At 39.8% G+C, this 18491-nt stretch overlaps 1 protein-coding gene and 1 long non-coding RNA gene across 6 annotated transcripts in view; one reads left to right on the forward strand and one right to left on the reverse strand.

The window, feature by feature from the left end:
• The window catches only part of LOC131397316 (zinc finger protein 677-like), a 47762-nt gene that overhangs the window by 11952 nt on the left and 17319 nt on the right, over positions 1–18491 (reverse strand). The window contains exons 2-3 of one of the 5 annotated variants that reach the window (XM_058530113.1): positions 2399–2462; positions 2044–2253 (exon numbers count right to left, since the gene is read on the reverse strand). The exons of 1 other annotated variant lie outside the window; for it this stretch is intronic. Coding sequence is in view for 2 of the 4 variants with exons in the window: in XM_058530111.1 (XP_058386094.1) it covers positions 2399–2413 (15 nt within the window). In the remaining 2 variants the exon portion in view is untranslated. 3 more of the 5 variants (XM_058530111.1, XM_058530112.1, XM_058530114.1) reach the window with 3 other exon arrangements.
• Positions 5767–16516, forward strand: LOC131397354 (uncharacterized). The gene is made up of 4 exons (XR_009216748.1): positions 5767–7602; positions 11381–11475; positions 15403–15484; positions 16457–16516. It is a non-coding gene; the product is annotated as an uncharacterized LOC131397354 (long non-coding RNA).

The raw sequence follows: 18491 nt of genomic DNA on the forward strand, positions 1-18491 counted from the left end.
GAGTGGAATTACTAAGTCACATGGTTTAATTTTTTAAGGATCTGCCACACTGTATTTCACAGTGGTTACACCATTTTACTAGCAATGTATCAGGATTCTAGTATCGCCACATCCCTACCAACACTTGTTATTTTCTGTTTTAGTATAGTCATCCTATTGGGTGTGAAATGATAGCTCATTGTGGTTTTGATTTTGCATTTTCCTGATGACAAATTTCAGTGAACATCTTTTCATGTGCTCGTTGGTCACCGTATATCTTCTATGGAGAAATGTCTACTAAAGTCCTTCGACCATTTTTTAATTCAGTTCTTTGTACTTTGGTTATTGAGTTGCGGGAGTTCTTCATATAGTCTGGATACTAGACCCTGACCAGATATGTGATGTGCAAATATTTTCTCCCATTTGGTAGATTATGTTCTCACTTAGTAACAGTGTTCTTCAATGCACAAACACTTTTTATTTCGATGGAGGCAAATTTATCTATTTTGTCTTTCTTTGCTTTTGGTGTCGTATCTAAAAATACACCACCAAACCCAAGGCTATCAAGATTTACCCCTATGTTTTCATCTAAGAGTGTTATAGTTTTAGCTCTTATATTTAGTCTTTATTTTGAATTGATTTATTTACATAGTAAAAGGTAGAGGTTCAATTTCACTCTCTTTCATGTGGATATGCAATTCTCCCAGCACCAGTTGAGACTATTCTTTTCCCATTGAATGTTTTTGGCACCACTGTAAAAAAGAAATTGTCTATACATGGATGGGTTTACTTGCAGACTCTCAGTTCTATCACTCTGATCTATATTTCCATCCTCCTGCTGGAACCACAGTTTTGATTATTCTAGGTTTGTAGTAAGGTTTGATGTTGAGAATTATAAATCCTCCAACTTTGTCCTTTTTCATGTTTATGGTCTTTTGGCATCCTTACTAGTGAATTTTCAGTTTCAGTTATTTTACTTTTCTGCTCCAGAATTTCTATTTCATCCCTTTTCTATAATTCCTCTTTATTGATATTTTCTATTTGTGGAAACATTGTTCTCCTACTTTCCTTTAGCGCTTTGTTCATGGTTTCCTTAGCTCTCTAAGTATGTTTAAGATAGTTGATTTAAAATCTTTCTTTAGTAAGTGTTTCCTCAGGAACACCATCATTAACCCAGCAAACCATGGTCATACTGCCCAACTGGAAAAATCCTCAGACATCTGTAGTGAAGTCGGCCTGCCAGAAGCAGCCCTAAGGCATTTTTTACAACAGTGAAAAACTGTAAATTACCCATGTGTCTTCATTAAGAGAATGTTCCAATGAGGATATAAAAAGCAAGTTATCTCTATGTTTACTATCATGAAAACAACTCCAAAACATATGACATCTCAATATTTAAATTTGCAGAAAAATCTTAACAAAACATTTACCGAAGAATATTTTCTAAAATCACATTATGATATGTAAATGCATTTTTACAAGATTTGCACCAAGGAGAACTAACAGTAGTTCCTGACAGAGATAGTAAGTGATGGTGGAACATGTGACAGGGCAGGGGATATTTTACTTCCTAGTCTCTACACTGCATCACTGTGTGGAACTTAACCACAAAAACACACACATGAAATATTTAATACAAAAAAGTATAACGTTTAACAACAATTAGTGGAATCAAAGTTTGGCCCCAGCCTCTCTGATGACAGGAAGTTCTGTTCCTATGTCTTGGCTAAATTCTAACCATTTTTATCTAAAACACCTACTGCAGCAGAGTCCCTGAACGAATACCAGGGTCTTTGTGAGATGGATGTGCTGTGAATAAAGAACCCTTACTGTTAGACAATTAGGTTGCCTCTACCTTTTAAACACTAATTGTGTCATAAAACACTCTTTCTATTCTTTATTTCTATTTCTGATCTTCATATTCTATTCCAAAGTATTAATATTTTGCAGTCAGAAACACAGATTCACTTCAAGTGTTTATAACATCAGACAAAGCAAGTTTCCCCCATCAGTCTTCTTTTCCAGAGGTCTCCAGGCACTTGTGCACGTTAATACATCACTTACTTAAGGAGTCTGTTTTAATCCTGGTTTACATAGAGCTGAAAGGGCATCCAGAGGGGTCCCCTACACAATCCTTACTGTCCAGCCTCACTGACACCACAGAGCCTACTCCCCATCTCCAATCCATGCCTGGGTAGACAACCCTTCACAGGATGATCCCCTAAAAGGAGCCTCTTCCTAAGCTCCAGGTCACGGGTCACAATGAGATGGAATCTGCATAGAGATGAGAAGGCAAGGCCTTGTGTGAGAGTCAACATTTTAGGCAGGATACTTCACAGACAGACTATAATAGTAAGGCCAAAATGCGGCAGTTTAGAAAGGAGAAAACAGAAAAATCAACTAAGATTATGACTTTTACCTTAGAAAGAGCCATTCCTCCCTTTTTCTTTCTTCTTCCTCTGGGACTCTCAGGTTAGATTATTCTGTATGACAAAAACACATTGTTCAATGCTTAGAATCAACACACCCCCTTCCTCTGCCACAAGTATACACATAGGGAGAACCTCAATACAGGGGACAGACGGCCCTTTGCTGCCCACTGTAACAGGAGGGAGCAGGGGCAATAAACTCCATACAGAGACCTACAAGTGAGTTTTTCACACAGTTCTCCAGAAAGCCCTCCTCTCCTACTGAAACCCACACACTCTGCTGCAACTGCATTGTCCTTTGTCCACTTGGCACTCAGCCAAAGGAAACTGCCTCATCCAATTTTTTTTAGCTCTTCCCTAGACAGCCAGCATTCAATGATTGGTTGATGCAGGATATGGAAGCCTGTCCCTTCCCTCAATTTGGAACAATTCTGAAGAGCCACCAAGCTCCAGGGTTTCCTGAAGTAGCTACTCTGAGGAGTTCAGACTTTTTGTTCTGAGGGTGATGGGAAACTATATGAGGGTTTAATACCAAAAGATGATACAATCAAACTTAAGATTTATCTGTGATACCAACAGAGAGAGAAGCTGAAAGAGAAGCATGTCTCTCTCTCTGAGCCTCTGCCCCTGCCTTCTTAGTGGTTTTCACTTTTTTTGGAGGACTGGGACACATTTCAAGTTCTAAATATAACTGGGCACCATCTCCCAGAGAACTGCCAAATGCAGACACATGCCCAATTCCGAAAATCATTTCAGGGATCCCATTTGTTCAGACTCAGAATTCCTGGCCTACTCTATCATCTCCATGTTACAGGTGGGGGCACTGAGGCTCAGAGGGGGAGAAAGTTTACCAAGTTACCCTGAAGAGGTCTGACTTCAGTGAGCAGAGCTGGGTGTAAGTGGTGGCCTGGATAGAACAGTAGAAAGGCTCTGTTCTAATTCCAGATTGCCTTTCATATTCTTGAGCAGGAGAAGCTTCTCGTTCATGGGTTTAATCAAACCCAAGCATTTAATTTCTCTTTTCTAGAAAAATATTTAAAAAATATGAAATTAAAAATAGTTATTAGGCCTGAAAAACATGAAAAAGGGTCACCTGGAGAAAATGAGTTCTGAGCAATCCGTTCATCATGAACAGATGGGCTCTGTGGGAAGAAAGTTCTACATTAATCCAGCCCATCCTTCAACATCTGCACAGAAAGGACAAAAGGGTCTTGAGGGGAATATCTACCTAGTTGGAGACCAGTTCAGAAGTCACTAATTTAACAGATTATTTCAGAGAAGAAAGAACCTATTGATTACTAAACTGGTTAAATTAGATTTTGAGTATTAAAAGAATATCAACATCCTTACCAGATGCATAGTGAAATAGTGTAAAGTTATTTACAGACATCAAAGAACAGTTCCAATATAAAACAGAGTAGAAAGCATATGAAATTCATACTCTGAACAATAAAATTAAGAGAGAAAATAATTTGGAAATTAAAAAAAATGTCCATTAGATTCTGAGATTAAAGGTAAAACAAGTGTGAGGATACGTCACACTTAAAAAGAATGACATGAGCCGCAGGTGACAGAAAGTCCTCCCTCATTTCTTGAAAGGGAAGAAGGTGACCTGGAATTGACTGAGCTAAGTCTCTGCCCTCAGGGTGAACAGGGACTGCAAATGGAATCCTCTTCTGATGCAATAATTAGAAAATGCAGACTCCTCAAACACCTGCTTTTGTAACTCTCATTCTCTTCCGCATAATTTAAACATTTCAACAAATCTGAAATTAACTAGGTTATAAAGCTACAAATCAGTACTACTTCACAACTTACTATCCCATATCCAATCCACTCAATACTCGCCCGGGTTTGGGTCCCTAACTTTCTCCACCGCTGTGTGTTTTGTTCTCTGTATTTGCCTCTCTCTGAGTCCATCTGGTTCTCTTGTCTCCTTTGTGCATTTCTGTGTTTCTCTCCGTTTCTCCTCATCCTTTTGCTTCCTTCCCTCTCTATTCCTCCTCCTACAGAGAAAACCTCTGTTTCAATCCCTGCGTTCTTTCTCCCTAAACTTTCTGGTGGCCTCTTACTCCAAGTAGTTCTGCCTCTTTCTCCCCATCTCTGTTCCCCTCTGCTCTCCCTGGAGGGGGGTGAAGGGCATGTACCCACCTCCTGCGTGAGGACTGGACCACGCGGTTGGGCGGAGTGAGGGGAGTGGGCGTCAGAGAAAGGTTCTGAGCAGGAAAACGATGCAGCAGGCGGTCGGTGTCTACGCGGACGGAAGGCAGAAAAGTTGGGCGGGCACCTGCCTCGCGGCGATTTTAACCGGAAACGGACGCAGACTCCAGGACCGCACGGAGCCGCAGGACTCGGCACGTCTATGGCGACGCCGCGAAAGGGACGAACTCACAGCGAGAGGGACGAGCGGGTTCAAAGATTTTAACTTAGGGGGCGACCCAAAACCCGGGTGTGAGGGGCGGGGGCCTGAGGACCGGAAAGCGCAGGTACGAACCAGAAAAACAGACTCACCGGCGTGCGTCCGTTGTCACGCACGATCCGCTTCCGGGTCTGCAGCTAACGGTACGTGCGCTTGCGCATCGGGGCGGGGTGGATTCGGGGCGGGGCCTGAGGGCGTAGCTTCTGGCTTTCTCCTCCGCCCCTCAGATTTCCGGATCTGTTTGTCATTCCCGTAGTGTTGAATCTACGTGGTGTCCTTTTGAGCCGTGCCACGGAGAGAAGTAGAGATGTGTTGGCCAGTTATACTCGAAGCAGAGCTATTTCTTCTTACCAAATCTAAAACGAATGACGTGAAAGCTTTTTGACAGCGGATGGAGCCGCCTGTCCTGTGAGGAGGCGGCTGGGGCGCTGGGCCCTGTGGGGGCGGGGCGGGAGGCTGTGGGGGGCGGTGGATCCAGGAAGGTCTGAGACGCGGACGGTTACAACTTCTTTAAGCAGAAGGCGGAACTGTCTGTGTAGGTGAGGGAAACTAGAATGTGACATGAAATGCAAACTGTGCCTGCGCAATTATACTAACCCCAGCAGAGCGTAATTTCTATTTCTGTTCCTCGTTCACTCGGGAGGTAGACACAACCCTGGGCTGGGTTCCAGGGAGTTTATGGGGCCAGGCCCTGGGCTTTGGGGGCAGAGAGCTGAGATGTTGCTTTAAAAGAACAAAAATTTGGGGGCTGGCTGGGTGGCGTAGTGGGTAAAGTTTGCGCGCCCTGCTTTGGTGGCCCCGGTTTTGCTCCCGGGTGAGCACCTTCGCACGGCTCATCAAGCCGTGCTGTGGCGGCAACCCACATACAAAATAGAGGAAGATGGGCACAGATGCTCCTCAGCGCCCATCTCCTTCATGAAAAAAGAAAAAAGAGAAAACAAGAATTTCTTCCTGTATGGATATAAATTAATTTTTCCTTATTTAAATTTAAATTGTTATTCTAATCTACACTTCTGGAGATGAATAATAATCCAAATGTGTTTGAGAGGTACTGGATGGCATCCTGTATTTTGCTGAAGTCATTAATTACTAAATATAATTGCAATTTCAAGTTTAAAAATTTTATTCTCAGTTAATTGGAAGAGTATTTTTAACTGGAAAATTAAATACATTGGCTATGTTACCTTATCTTTGTTTTCTGTTTCTGAATGTTTTATGTCATGTGCAGATAATGAGGCTTGTAAAAGGTAGACTTTTTGAGAGATATTTGGCTTTTCTATAAACTAATGCAATCTTAAGTTTGAAATATTTCCAGAGACGTGAGATAGTGATGTCTATTGCCTTACTGAACAATAAATCCAAATAGTAAAACTAGTTTTCACGTTTGCAACTGCATCATTTACACCGTTAATAGTTTTATTTTGAAATATGTGAGTTAATAGCTCTTTTTCTGTTCCCTGTGGAAATTCTGAAGATGATGCTGGCTGGGTTTTGATCAACCAGATCACATCTGTATGTGTTCCAGAAATTTCTGAAAGATTATTTCCAATGAACAGCACTCTTCTGTTTTCCTCAGAACTAATCCCAGTTTCTCAAACTTTTAAGAGTTTTTTTTCCTCTTAATATTTTGCTGAGTTTTTATTTTTTTAAGTAATTAAATGCTTGGACTCAAACGGATTGAAACTTGTGCAGATAAATTTCTCTTGGAGAAGAGAACAGAAGCCACTCTTGTCCTGTCCCTCTCTCTCCCCAGGCTCCCTGTGTTGAGCTCACTTCCCCTGAGCTCTGGTCACGCCATGCAGACGGACTTTGAAGTGGATCTCCATGAAGGAGCCAGGACTGTGCACCATCTGGGGTCAAGAGGTGCTGATATCTGAACTCTCCATCTAAATTGTTTTCAGCCATCTTGCCTTACATGGGGACCCCAATCCACGTTTTTTAATCAAATATTCTCCTCCCACATTTACACATAACATGTACTTGGTAAGTCTCCTGACCAGCTGAAGTGATTTCTCTTGAAGTTGACAGGAAACTTATTGGTTGGAGGCTCCCATGCTCCCCAAGAGAAGCTGATTATAAGTTGGTGTCTGAGTAAACCAAGGTCTAGCCTCCACCTTGTTGGCTTTCCTTTATTGGCCGGGAATTAGCTCTCATAAGAGTTGAGGGCTGAAAACACTGAGAGTGCATTTTAGTATAACTTCGTCTATTTATATGTTTTATTAATATTGTGATAATTAATAAAAGAAAACCTCATTTAAAGTGGAGGCAGGAGGCCAGAAGAGGAAGCTGCCATGCAACTTGAGGTCAATTATAGGAAAGATAGTCAATTACAGACCCCAACAGAAAGAACTCATCAACAGGAAGATAGACAGTTACAGACCCCAACAGAAGACTCAACAGGAAAGAATTATTAATTATGGGAAGAAATGTACATTGCATCCCAAACAGAAATCGACTACCCCAGCAACTGGGCCCATGAGAAACTGTCACCCTGAACTCTTGGTTTTTTCCAATGGACTTTCATTCAAAACAATCCTTCCCAATTTCCGCCTTTTTCTCTATAAAATAACATTTCTCTCTCTTATTTATTGGATTTCCCTATGGTTTGATGCAGCCTGCACATTCTGAATTATAATTCTTTGTGTATTCCTGAATGAACTTGTTTTGCTGGTAAAACAACGAGCTGTTTTATTTTTAAGGTTGACATATATGGCATCTGAAGTGGGATCCGAAGGAGGTAACTCCCGAAAGTTGGAACCCATGGAAGCTAGCAAGGTACCTGCACCAAGCCCCTTGTGCTCATTGCTTCCATGATTTTTTTGAGCTCAATTTGGTTTTTTGAGTCTCTTCTTGAATTTCAAGCTCTGCTGCCTTTGTGTTCTGAGCTCTCTGACTTTTATTTGGAATAGGGAGAGGCTTTGTCCTCCCGGTTTAAGGCTCTGTCCTTGAGTTCAAGACATCATCTTTGGTGAGTACTCAGTTGTTTTCTGATGGGAGCACAGTTCCTTTTGGGGCTCAGCCCTGGTGAAAATACAGGAGTTTTCTTTGGTTTTCAGATTCCTTTTGGAATCATGGCTGGGAATCCAGCAACTTTCTTTTGTTTTTAGATTCCTTTGGGGATGAGGGCTCGTATTGTAGTATCTTTCTTGAGCTTTCAGAGGAGATTTCAGAAATAGAGTCCCAGTCATCTAAATGTTCTGAGGAAACCCTTCAGGTATCCTGGCTGGCTGGCTGTGATTTGGGCTGAGTACTTCTCAGAGAAGAGCAAGAGGCTAGGGCTGGTGATGAGGGTGATTCCCATAATTGTTCTGAAAATTACAACTCGAATTTATCCAAACCTCCTGTGACTAGTTATTTATTCAAAATAAGAGCAAAAGGATGGACTGAGCCCTTTTGCCCCAAAGCAAAGGACTAATATTCTCCCAAAGGATCCCTACTTCCTTGCTTCTCCCTGACACCATCATCACGTCCAACTCTGCCTCCTCTGTGTCTGTCCCCAAGTGGCTGCTCATAGTTGGAGAAAAATACACACCCAAACTGACTGGTCTCGCTTAATTCTTGGCCCTGTTCCTCTTGCATTTCCCTATTTGTCTATCCATACTTGTCTTCTAGAGCCCCTCAGAAGTCCAACTCATCCTCTTCCATCTTTTTTCTGGACACCCTGTTCTTCCACTGAGCCCCTTGAGCAAAGGGAAGAGATCTTTTCCAGCTGGCTCACCCCCTGCGTCCAGCCCTGTGCTCTCTACTCGGTAGTGACCGAGAAGGGTCTGTTCCTGCTCCTGGCTGTTGCTGCGGCTGATTTGCCAGCCACACTCACAGTGTCGGGATGGTAGGGCATCCTTCCTCCACTGCATCATATATTTTTACTTTTTCACTTTTATTTTGATCAGCATACACAAATGGTGGTGTTATCTATCTTACAAATGGTGGTATTTTCTATCACACACAGATACACACACATTCCCCAAAACCTTTTTATGCTGTCTACCGTCTTTAAAAGAAAACTTTCTCAATTAATTATATTTCCTCCTCTATTAAATAACCTTTTACTATGATTCATTTCAGAGCACAATATACTAAAAACTTGTTTATAGTCTGTCTTCAATTCTTACCACCAATTCTCACTTGAACCCCATCCAAAAGGTTTCACATCAACCATTCCTCTTATATTTTATTTTACAGAGTCACCAATGACCTCATCATTTCTGAGTCCAGTAATCTATTTCATCTTCTCATCTTACTTGTCCTCTTAGCAGCATGTTGCACAGTGGATGACTCCCTTTTCCTTGAAAGACTGATTTTCTTGGCTTTAAGGACATCCCATTAGTCTTCAAAAATCTATTTGCTTCAGTTTTCTTCTCACCTCCCTCTTCATTTCTCAGTTTCCTCCAATGGATTTTCCTGAAATCCCAGGTCTCTGTATGTGGTAGCATCCCAAGGCTTAGACCTTTAACCTCTTCTTGTCTACACCCATTGCCTTTCTCCATCATCTCATCTGATGACTTTCAGCACCACCTACATGTCTCCCATTTTCTCCCTCTCAAGACCAGATCTCTCCCTTGAAGTCTAATGTCCTGTTTCTAGACATTTCTACTGGCACATCTAACAGACATCTCCGCTTTAATACTTCTAGAACTGATTTCTTGAACTCCCCCAGTCACGTTCACCCTGCAGTCTTCCACATGTCAGTGAAGGGTGACCCGGTACTTCCTGGGGCTAAGATGAACATTTTGACATGTATATAAAATATGTAAGGTATTATATTATTTGTATTTTAATATATAAAATAAAGAAAAAATTAGATGTTTACTTAAAATGAGTGAGAGAATACATGGTTTCTAAAACTCTTTTGAGATATGGAAGAAAAATATTTCAAGACCAAGGCCCTTCCTGATCAGCTTCCCCCAGTGCCTCTCTGCCCTCCTCCCCTGCTTGTCTCCTCCTCCTCACCCTGCTCTGGCCACACCAGTCTCCTTCCTTTTCCCGGGGCCAAGGTTGCTACTGCCTCAGGGTGCTGACAGGGTCTGTCCCTCTGCCTAGAACAATGTGGCCCCTCCGATGGAGGTGGCAAACACCCTTTCTCTCCAAGGTCCTTGTTCTGATATCACCTTCTCTGACCCCCCTCCCATTTAACATGCCAGCCACACGCTTACTCCCACCTCTGCTCCACATTGCTGCTTTGCATGTTTCTTTCTGCTCCTTCCCCTTCCACTCTCTGGATCCTTGTGACAATGAGGCCCCAGGGGAGAGCAGAGCCACAAGGAGGTATCACACATTTTAGGATGACTATTGGCAAAAACACAAGAGATAACAAGTGTTGGCAAGGGTGTAGAGAAAAGGGAACCCTTGTGCACTGTTGGTGAGAATGTAAATTGGTACAGCCATATAGAAAACAGTATGGAGTTTTGTCAAAAAATTAAATATAGAACATTCATATGATCTAGCGATCCCACATCTGGCTACATACTTAAAGGGAATGAAATCAGCATCTTCAAGAGATATCTCCACTCCCTTGTGCATTCTGGCATTATTCACAACAGCCAAGATGTGGAAACAACCTAAATGTCTGTTGACAGATGAATGGATAAGGAAAACCTGTTGTGTATATATATATGATGAAATATATTCAACCACAAAAATGAAAGAAATCCTGCCATTTACAACATGGATGAACCTGGAAAACATTACACTTTGTGAAATAAGCCAGACAGAGGAAGACAAATATTACATGATCTCGCTTATATGTGGAATCCAAGAAAGTCAAACTCATAGAAACACAGAGTAAAATGGTGGTTATGAGGGGCTAGGAGGTGGGGAAAATGGAGAGATGTTGGTCAAAGGGTACAAATACAGTTGTAAAATGAAAAAGTTCTCAGGATCTAATTTATAGCATGGTGACTTTGGTTAATAATAGTGTATTATGTACTAGAAATTTGCTAAGTTAGTAAATCTTGAGTGTTCTTTCTGTGCAGACACACACAAAAATGGTAATTGTGAGGTGATGGATGGGATAATTAACTAGATTGTGATAATTATTTCACAGTGCATATGTATTTCAAATGATCACATTGTACACCTTAAATATACACAATTTTTATTTGTTAATTATACCTCAGTAAATCTGGAAAACAAAAAGAAAGTGGGCGGTGTGCTGGGCTTGCCTCCTCCGAGTGGTACTGAACCCAGGCTTCACATTAGATTGGTGAGGCGTTTTGCAAATACATCTTTTGTGCCCCCTGGCCAGATTCTCCTGCCAATAGTTGGGGTGAGGCCCAGCCTCAGTAATATTTGAAGTGCCCCAGGTGATTCTAAACTGTATCCAGCATTGAGCACCAAGGCTCTGAGTCCTTCCATTCCTGGGGGCTGAGATCTGGGCTAAGGGTGAGGGGGCTCTGCTCTGCATGGGGTTTGATCAGGGCCAGGTTTGTGACCTGAAGGGGAGGGTCAGTCCAGCCCACATCCCCACTGCTGCACTATATGTGAGGGCTTCACCAGGAGGGGAGTGAGTTGTAAAGAAACTGGTAGAAAAACCCACTTGTTGGTCTCTATGTAGGTATAATTTGCAAGACTGTCTTCTAAAGACTCATGTTGCATGAGGACAAAGCTCAGAAGAGGAAAGAAAAGGAGTCAGGAATGGCTCTTTCTCAGGTAAAGTCATATTCTCAGTTGATGGTTCTGTCTCTCCTTCCTGAAATGCCCTTCTTTGGACTTGCCAGTCTCTGACTCTGAAGTATCCTGCTTGACCTATGTTCATTCCCAGTCACTCAGGGCCTTCCCTCAATCCTTCTCATCTCCACTTAGATTCCATCTCACCATGACCCAGTGACATGGAACTTGTGAGGAGGCTCCATTGGGCGTGGTCCTGGGCAGGGCTTTATACCCATGGATTGGAGATGGGGTGTCAGTGTGGTTGGGCAGCAGGGATTGTTTAGGGGCCCCATCTGGAGGCACTGTGAGCTCTCTCTAGACCAGGGTGAAAGAAGGTGCACATGGAAGTCACATATCAATATACACAAATACTTGATAAATTCTGGAAAAGAGACCAATAAGGGGAAATCAGTTCTGACTGTTTGTTTTTATAATACATTTGAAGCTAAATGAGTGAGTCACTGGACTTCAAAATATTAATGATTGAGAATGGAATGGAAAGTTGAGAAACAGATGTTAGTGACAGAGTGTGTTTTATTCTATCATCAGTTTTAAAATATGAAATCAACCTAAATATGTGACAGTTGGATTCTTTAAATTATTTTCATCACATCCATTCCTCAGAGCTCACTTTTTCACTCTGTTGATTGTATCCTTTGACACGCAGGAGTTTTTATGTTTGATGCAGGTAAAGTTCCAGGTTAATTCTTTTGCATGTAGATATCCAGTTTTCCAAGTACTGTTTGTTGAAGAGACTCTCCTTTCCCCATTGTGTAGTATTGGCACCATTGTCAAAATCATTTGGCACATGCAAGGGCTTATTTCTGAGCATTCTTTTCTGTTCCATTGGTTTATGTATCTGTGTTTATGCCAGTACCACACCATCTTGATCACTCTTGCTTTGTAATATGTTTTGAAATCTAAAAAAGTGAGGCCTCTATCTTCTTTTTCAAGTGTTTTGGCTATTTAGGGTCCCTTGAGAGTCCATATGAATTTTAGCATGTTTTTTTCTATTTCTGCAAAAAGCACCTTTGGTATTTTGATACAGATTCCATTGAATGTGTAGAACACTTTGGGCAGTATGGACAATTTAACAATAAGTTTTCCAATTCATGAGTATGGGATGTCTTTGTAGTTATTTGTATCTTCTTTTACGTCTTTTATGAAAGGCTTGTAGTTTTAATTGTACAGGCCTTCCGCCTCCTTGGCTAAGTTGATTCCTACATATTTCATCCCTTTTGATGCTATGTTAAATAAGATTGTTTTCTTAATTTCCTTTTCAGATTGTACATTGCTAGTGTATAAAAATGCAACTGATTTTTGTGTGCTGATTTTGTATCCTACAACTTTTCTAAAATCATGTTTTCCTTATAACAGTTTTCTTGTGGAATCTTTATGGTTTTCTACATATAAGAGATCTTATCATCTGTGAAAAAAGATAATTTTATTTCCTTTCCAATTTGGATGACTTTTATTTCTTTCTCCTGTCTAGTTGCGCTGACTAGGACTTCTAGTACTTTGTTGAATAGGAGTGCAGAGAGTGTGCATCCTTGCCTTCTTCCTGATCTTAGAAGAAAAGTTTTCAGTTTTTCACCATTAAATATAATGTTAGCTGTCTGCTTTTCATATATGGCTCTTATTATGTTGAGGTAGTTTACTATTCCTAGTTTGTTGAGTGTTTCTATCTTGAAAGGCTGTTGAATTTTGTCAAATGCCTTTCTACATCAATTGGGATGATCATTTTTTTTCCCTTCATTCTGTTAATATGATATATTAACATTGGTTGATTTTTGTATATTGAATCATCCTTGCCTTACAGAAGTAAATTCTACTTGGTCATGATGTATAATTGTTTTAATGTCCTGTTAAATTTGATTTTCTTAAGGGTTTTTTATCAATATTGATCAAGGATATTGGTTTGTAGTTTTCTTCTTGTGTTTTTCTCTGGATTTGGTATCAGAATCATGCAGGCTCTATAGAAGGAGTTTGCAAGTGTTCCCTCTTCCACTCTTTGGAAGATTTTTAGCTGGATTAGTATTAATTCTTATGTAAATATTTGGTAGAAATCTGCAGTGAAGCCATCTGGTCCTGAGTTTTTCTTTGTTGGAGGTTTCTGATTACTGCTTGAATCTTCTCTGTAGTTATAATTCTGTTCACATTGTTTATTTCTTCATGATTATGTCTTAGTAGGAATTTTGTTTATAGGCATGTTTCTAGGAATTTACCCATATCTTCTAGGTGACGTAATTTGGTGGCATATAATTGTTCATGGTATTCTTTTATAATTCTTTTAAATAATGTCTGCGACATCACTTTGCAATGTCCCCTCTTTCATTTCTGATTTTAGTCATTTGAATCATCTTTTTTTTTTGTTAATCTAGCTAACAGATTTTCAATTTATTAATTTTTTCAAAAAACGAACTCTTGGTTTGATTTTTATATTGTTTTTCTTATTCTATTTCATTTATCTCTGTTCTCATCTTTCTTATTTACTTCTTCCCTTCTGCTAAGTTTGGCCTTAGTTCCCCTTTTCCTACTTCCTTGAAGTGTAAAAATAGATTTCTGATTTGAGATCTTTCCTCTTTTTTAATGTAAGCATTTACCACTGTAGATTTCCTTCTTAGTGCTGCTTTCATTACATTCCATAAACTTTGGTATATTGTATTTTTATTTTTATTTTCATTCAGATATTTTAAAAATTCCCTTCTGATTTCTTCTTTGACTCATTGGTTTCTTAAGAATAACTTAAGATCCAACATTTTGTGGAATTTTCTGTTTTCCTTCCAGTATTTGCATGACATTTCATTTCACTGTGGTTAGCCAAGGTACTTCTTATGATTTCACTCTTTCTAAATTTATTAAGATTTGTTTCATGGCCTGACGTGTGGTTTATCATGGAGAATGTTCCATGTGTGCTTGAGAAGAATGTGTTTCCTGCTGTTGTTGGGTGAGTGTTCTGTATATGTCTGTTAGGTCCAATCGGTCTATAGTGTTGTTCAAATCCTCTGTTTCCTTATTGATCTTCTGCTTGGTTGTTCTATCCATAACTAAAACTGGAATATTGAAGTCTCATACTATTACTGTGCTGTTATCTACTCCATTTCTGTCAATGTTTGCTTCATATATTTGTGAGCTCTAGTGTTAGATGCACGTATATTTATAATTTTTATATCTCTATGTTGAATGAATCTTTTATCATTATAATTTCCTTTGTTTCTTGTGACAGTGTTTGTCTTATAGTCTGTTTTGTCTGATATAATATAGCCGCCCCTGCTCTCTTTAGGATCTTGTTTACATGGAATATCTTTTTCTCTTCTTTCATTTATAGCCTATTCTTGTTCTTAGGTTTGTGAATTTTAACAGTTCCAGCTCTTCGACTCTCTCTCGCTCCCGCTCTGTATTTTTCTTCCTTTTCTCTCTTCTATTGGTTGGGCTCAGGCATACTGTACAGAGGTGAATTGCAGGAGCCCTGGCTAGCCCAATTTCTCCACTGTAATTTCAGAGGAAATGCATCCAGTGTTTTCTGCTGATCATGATGACTGGTAAAATGTTCTTGCCTAATACCAGTTTTTTTCCCAAATTACATTTTTGTCATGATTTTTAATTATCCTACAATTTTTGCAAGAATCTACTACAGTGATATATTTTTTATCTTAATGTGTTAAATTACTGTATAACACTAATAACTTTTCTAATCTTCAATCGTTTATTAGTTGAATAAACGAATAACCTCTGGCTTTTGTTAATGCTTACATATCTAAATTTAAATGGATAAAACTGTATATTTTCGAATACAGTTATTTTATTGATATTGGAGTTAAAGTATTCCATACTTTTTCATATCTATACTAGTTTTTAATGAGTCTAATATAGAATAATGTCGACTAACTAAATTAAGTACAATTGATACATTTTCATTTTCCCAAGGATGCTGAAATACATGTGAATGAAAATAATAATGAAAAAAATCTTCCAAAAAATGTCATTGAGACGAATCTTCTAATTTCAGGTAATTTGTGTGTTTATATTGTGTGCATGAATGCATGGATGTCCAAGTCAATGGTTTTTATAAAAGACATCATCATTTCGTAAGTTTTATATTTTTTAGCAGTTGAAATTATATCTTAAATGTATTCCACAGCCTTAAATTTCTTCTACACTATTAAAATAATGATTTAAGTAGTAGTAGGAATAGTAAAAAAATATGTGCATGCATGTGTATGTGCACATATATAATAACCTTCTATGCAGTTCCATTTGGTTAACCTTGAACTTGTTACAAAATTTCTCAGAGAACCCTCTGTCAGTGTTCTTTTAATGCTCTGTTACTTAACTGTTTGATTCTTTAGGTTCAGTTCTAAAACTCCACCACCTGAGGTCAGGTGATTGCTGTCATTTCTTACCTATTTGATCTGAGGCGAGTTTCTTAGAGTGTCTCTGACACAGTTTTCTCCTCTGTAAGATGGGAGCAGATCTTTCTCTAATAAGCTATTATGTTGATGAGAAATTAATACATATAAAGCATTTAGAATAATGCTTAGCACACAAGAAGTGTTGAAAAACTGTCAGTCATTCCTCTTGTTATCACAATTGAAGATTCTGACTTTTCTTTAAAGCCACTGTGGACTTTGTCTTCTCTGAAGACACTACTCATGCTCTACCTATTCTAGATATTGAATCTCAGTGTGTAGAGCATAATACCTAACACTTTCTCATACACATGGTGAATTTTTATTTATATATTTCATGTATTGTCCACAAAAATGAAAAATCCACATTGATTTGGAGGATATCATTTCTTAGGGAGAAGTATAAGAAATTAAAGTTAGAGACACATAACTTGTTAAAATACCTTTACATGGATTTATCAGAACACACGCTTGAATTAAATTGATACTTACACCTCTCTCCTCTTCTCATTTGGTGTGAAAATAAGAACTCCCCCCATGACTCCTTTGGTGAAATGAGTTTTTCATTTCAGCGATGGTTGACATTCCAGGATGTGGCCATGGAATTCTCTCGTGAGGAGTGGGAATGCCTGGACCCTGCTCAGAGGGCCTTGTACAGGGACGTGATGTTGGAGAACTACAGGAACCTGCTCTCCCTGGGTAAGGAAAACTTCCCTCCAGAAGTCAGGATCTGTTCTTGAGTGTCTTTGCATTTTCCCTTGTTTGCCTCCTGGGAGCCCCTACATTGCTTGACTGAGATCAAAGCCCTGTTGACTCAGAAATGAAAAGCTTCATGATGCGGCATCAGGAGTTTAAACTTGCCCTTTCTTCAGGTGATCTGCCCGCTTCATGAGACATTAGGGGTTGTCCCAGAGCTTAACTATTTATAAAGCCCTACTGAAACTTTTAAATATCCAATTGCCTGTTTTCTACCCATGCTTTTGATTCACTAGTTCTTGAAAGAAAGGTAAGTATCTGCATGTTACACTGTTTCTTATGCATTCTAAAAAAGGGAGGCAGTGGATGAATTGGTGAAATATTTTTCTAGATCCATCTGTAATGCCCTGCTCAGCTGAACAAAGAGTTGGAATTCTGAATAAGCACAGAATATCATGTTCCTTTCTTCTTATAAGCAAGAATTTCTGTTTTTCATCTGAATATTATCTCTATTTTGGAGCAAGGGAAGGAGCCCTGGACTGTGAAGTGAAAATAGCAAAAAACCAAATGAGTGGCAATGTACCAAAGGTGTGAACACAGGTAAGAGCTCAGAAAAGGAGAGAGGAAGCTGCACTGTTAATAGTCTTTGGGAAACTCTCCTCAAGTGAGACAGTTCTACGGGAAAACAGAAGTTTAGTTTTTGTAAACTCGCAAAGGCAATTTTTCTTCTCCTCAATTTATCACTGTTGTCCTTCAACATGTAAAATTTATCCTTTCACCCTTGAGTGGTGATGCTGTTCCAACAGAGACAAAGGCAAAGTCTTTATCATGATCTACAACACTTATCTGGCTCCTGTGAACTCTGCTTCCCTTGTAACTCTGCAGGCTATTACAAAGGGTCTCTTTCCCGCTTTGGTCTCGCCTTCCATCAGATGCTCAGTTCTCAGTCCATACAGATCAGAGTTGAGGCCTCCATAGGTCTAATCCCTGGACCTATCCCAGTTCCATCCCCACTTGCTGTCCTGGGAAGACCTAATCAGAAGATGGGATAACTCTAGTTGCTCTTCCATTCCATCTGGTGCACCGGAAACTGCATGGAGCTTTCAAGCCCTGCCTGCCTGTTCAGGTTCCTCAGCCATTTCTTCTCTTCTGCTTTTGCAACACACTTGAGGGGTGTGTGTAATGGGGAGGTGGGTTGGATATTCTATAATTGTTACTTGGGAAAACTGTAAAGACACTGGAGAGAGAGATCCTCTCTGATTCCCAGTCCTACACGGGGAACATTTACCAATCTTTCAGGCTCTTAGCTTGGCATCTTGGGTAGAGCACATGGTCCCATCTTAAGATTCTACAATATCTGACCCCCATATCTTGTATTTTTCTCTCTCTGCCACCTCTCTACTTGATCTGGGAACGTAGAGTCTTCCTCATTTCATATTCTCTTAACTTTCCATGATTTTGCCTGTTAAACGTGCTTTTGAAATACATGTTCTGGGGCCAGCCCCATGGCGTAGCGGTGAAGTGCACACACTCCACTGCTGTGGCTCGGGGTTCAGATCCTGGGCACGCACTGATGCACCACTTGTCAGGCCATGCTGTGGCAGCATCCCATATAAAGCAGAGGAAGATGGGCACAGATGTTAGCCCAGGGCCAGTCTTCCTCAGCAAAAAAAGAGGAGGATTGGTATGGATGTTAGCTCAGGGCTGATCTTTGTCATAAATAAATAAATAAATAAATAAATAAATAAATAAAAAAAAACATGAAATACATGTTCTTAGGGTCTGAAATTTCATCCTATTTTTTTTATTGTAATAATCCATCTTTATGTGATGGACAACTTCTGGTGGACTCCCCATGGAGTGGGTTTACTTGGTAAGAAAATTCTTAATAAACAATACTTTGACTAATAT

This window comes from Diceros bicornis, chromosome 34 (assembly GCF_020826845.1).
Source record: "Diceros bicornis minor isolate mBicDic1 chromosome 34, mDicBic1.mat.cur, whole genome shotgun sequence".
Lineage (NCBI taxonomy): Eukaryota > Metazoa > Chordata > Mammalia > Perissodactyla > Rhinocerotidae > Diceros > Diceros bicornis.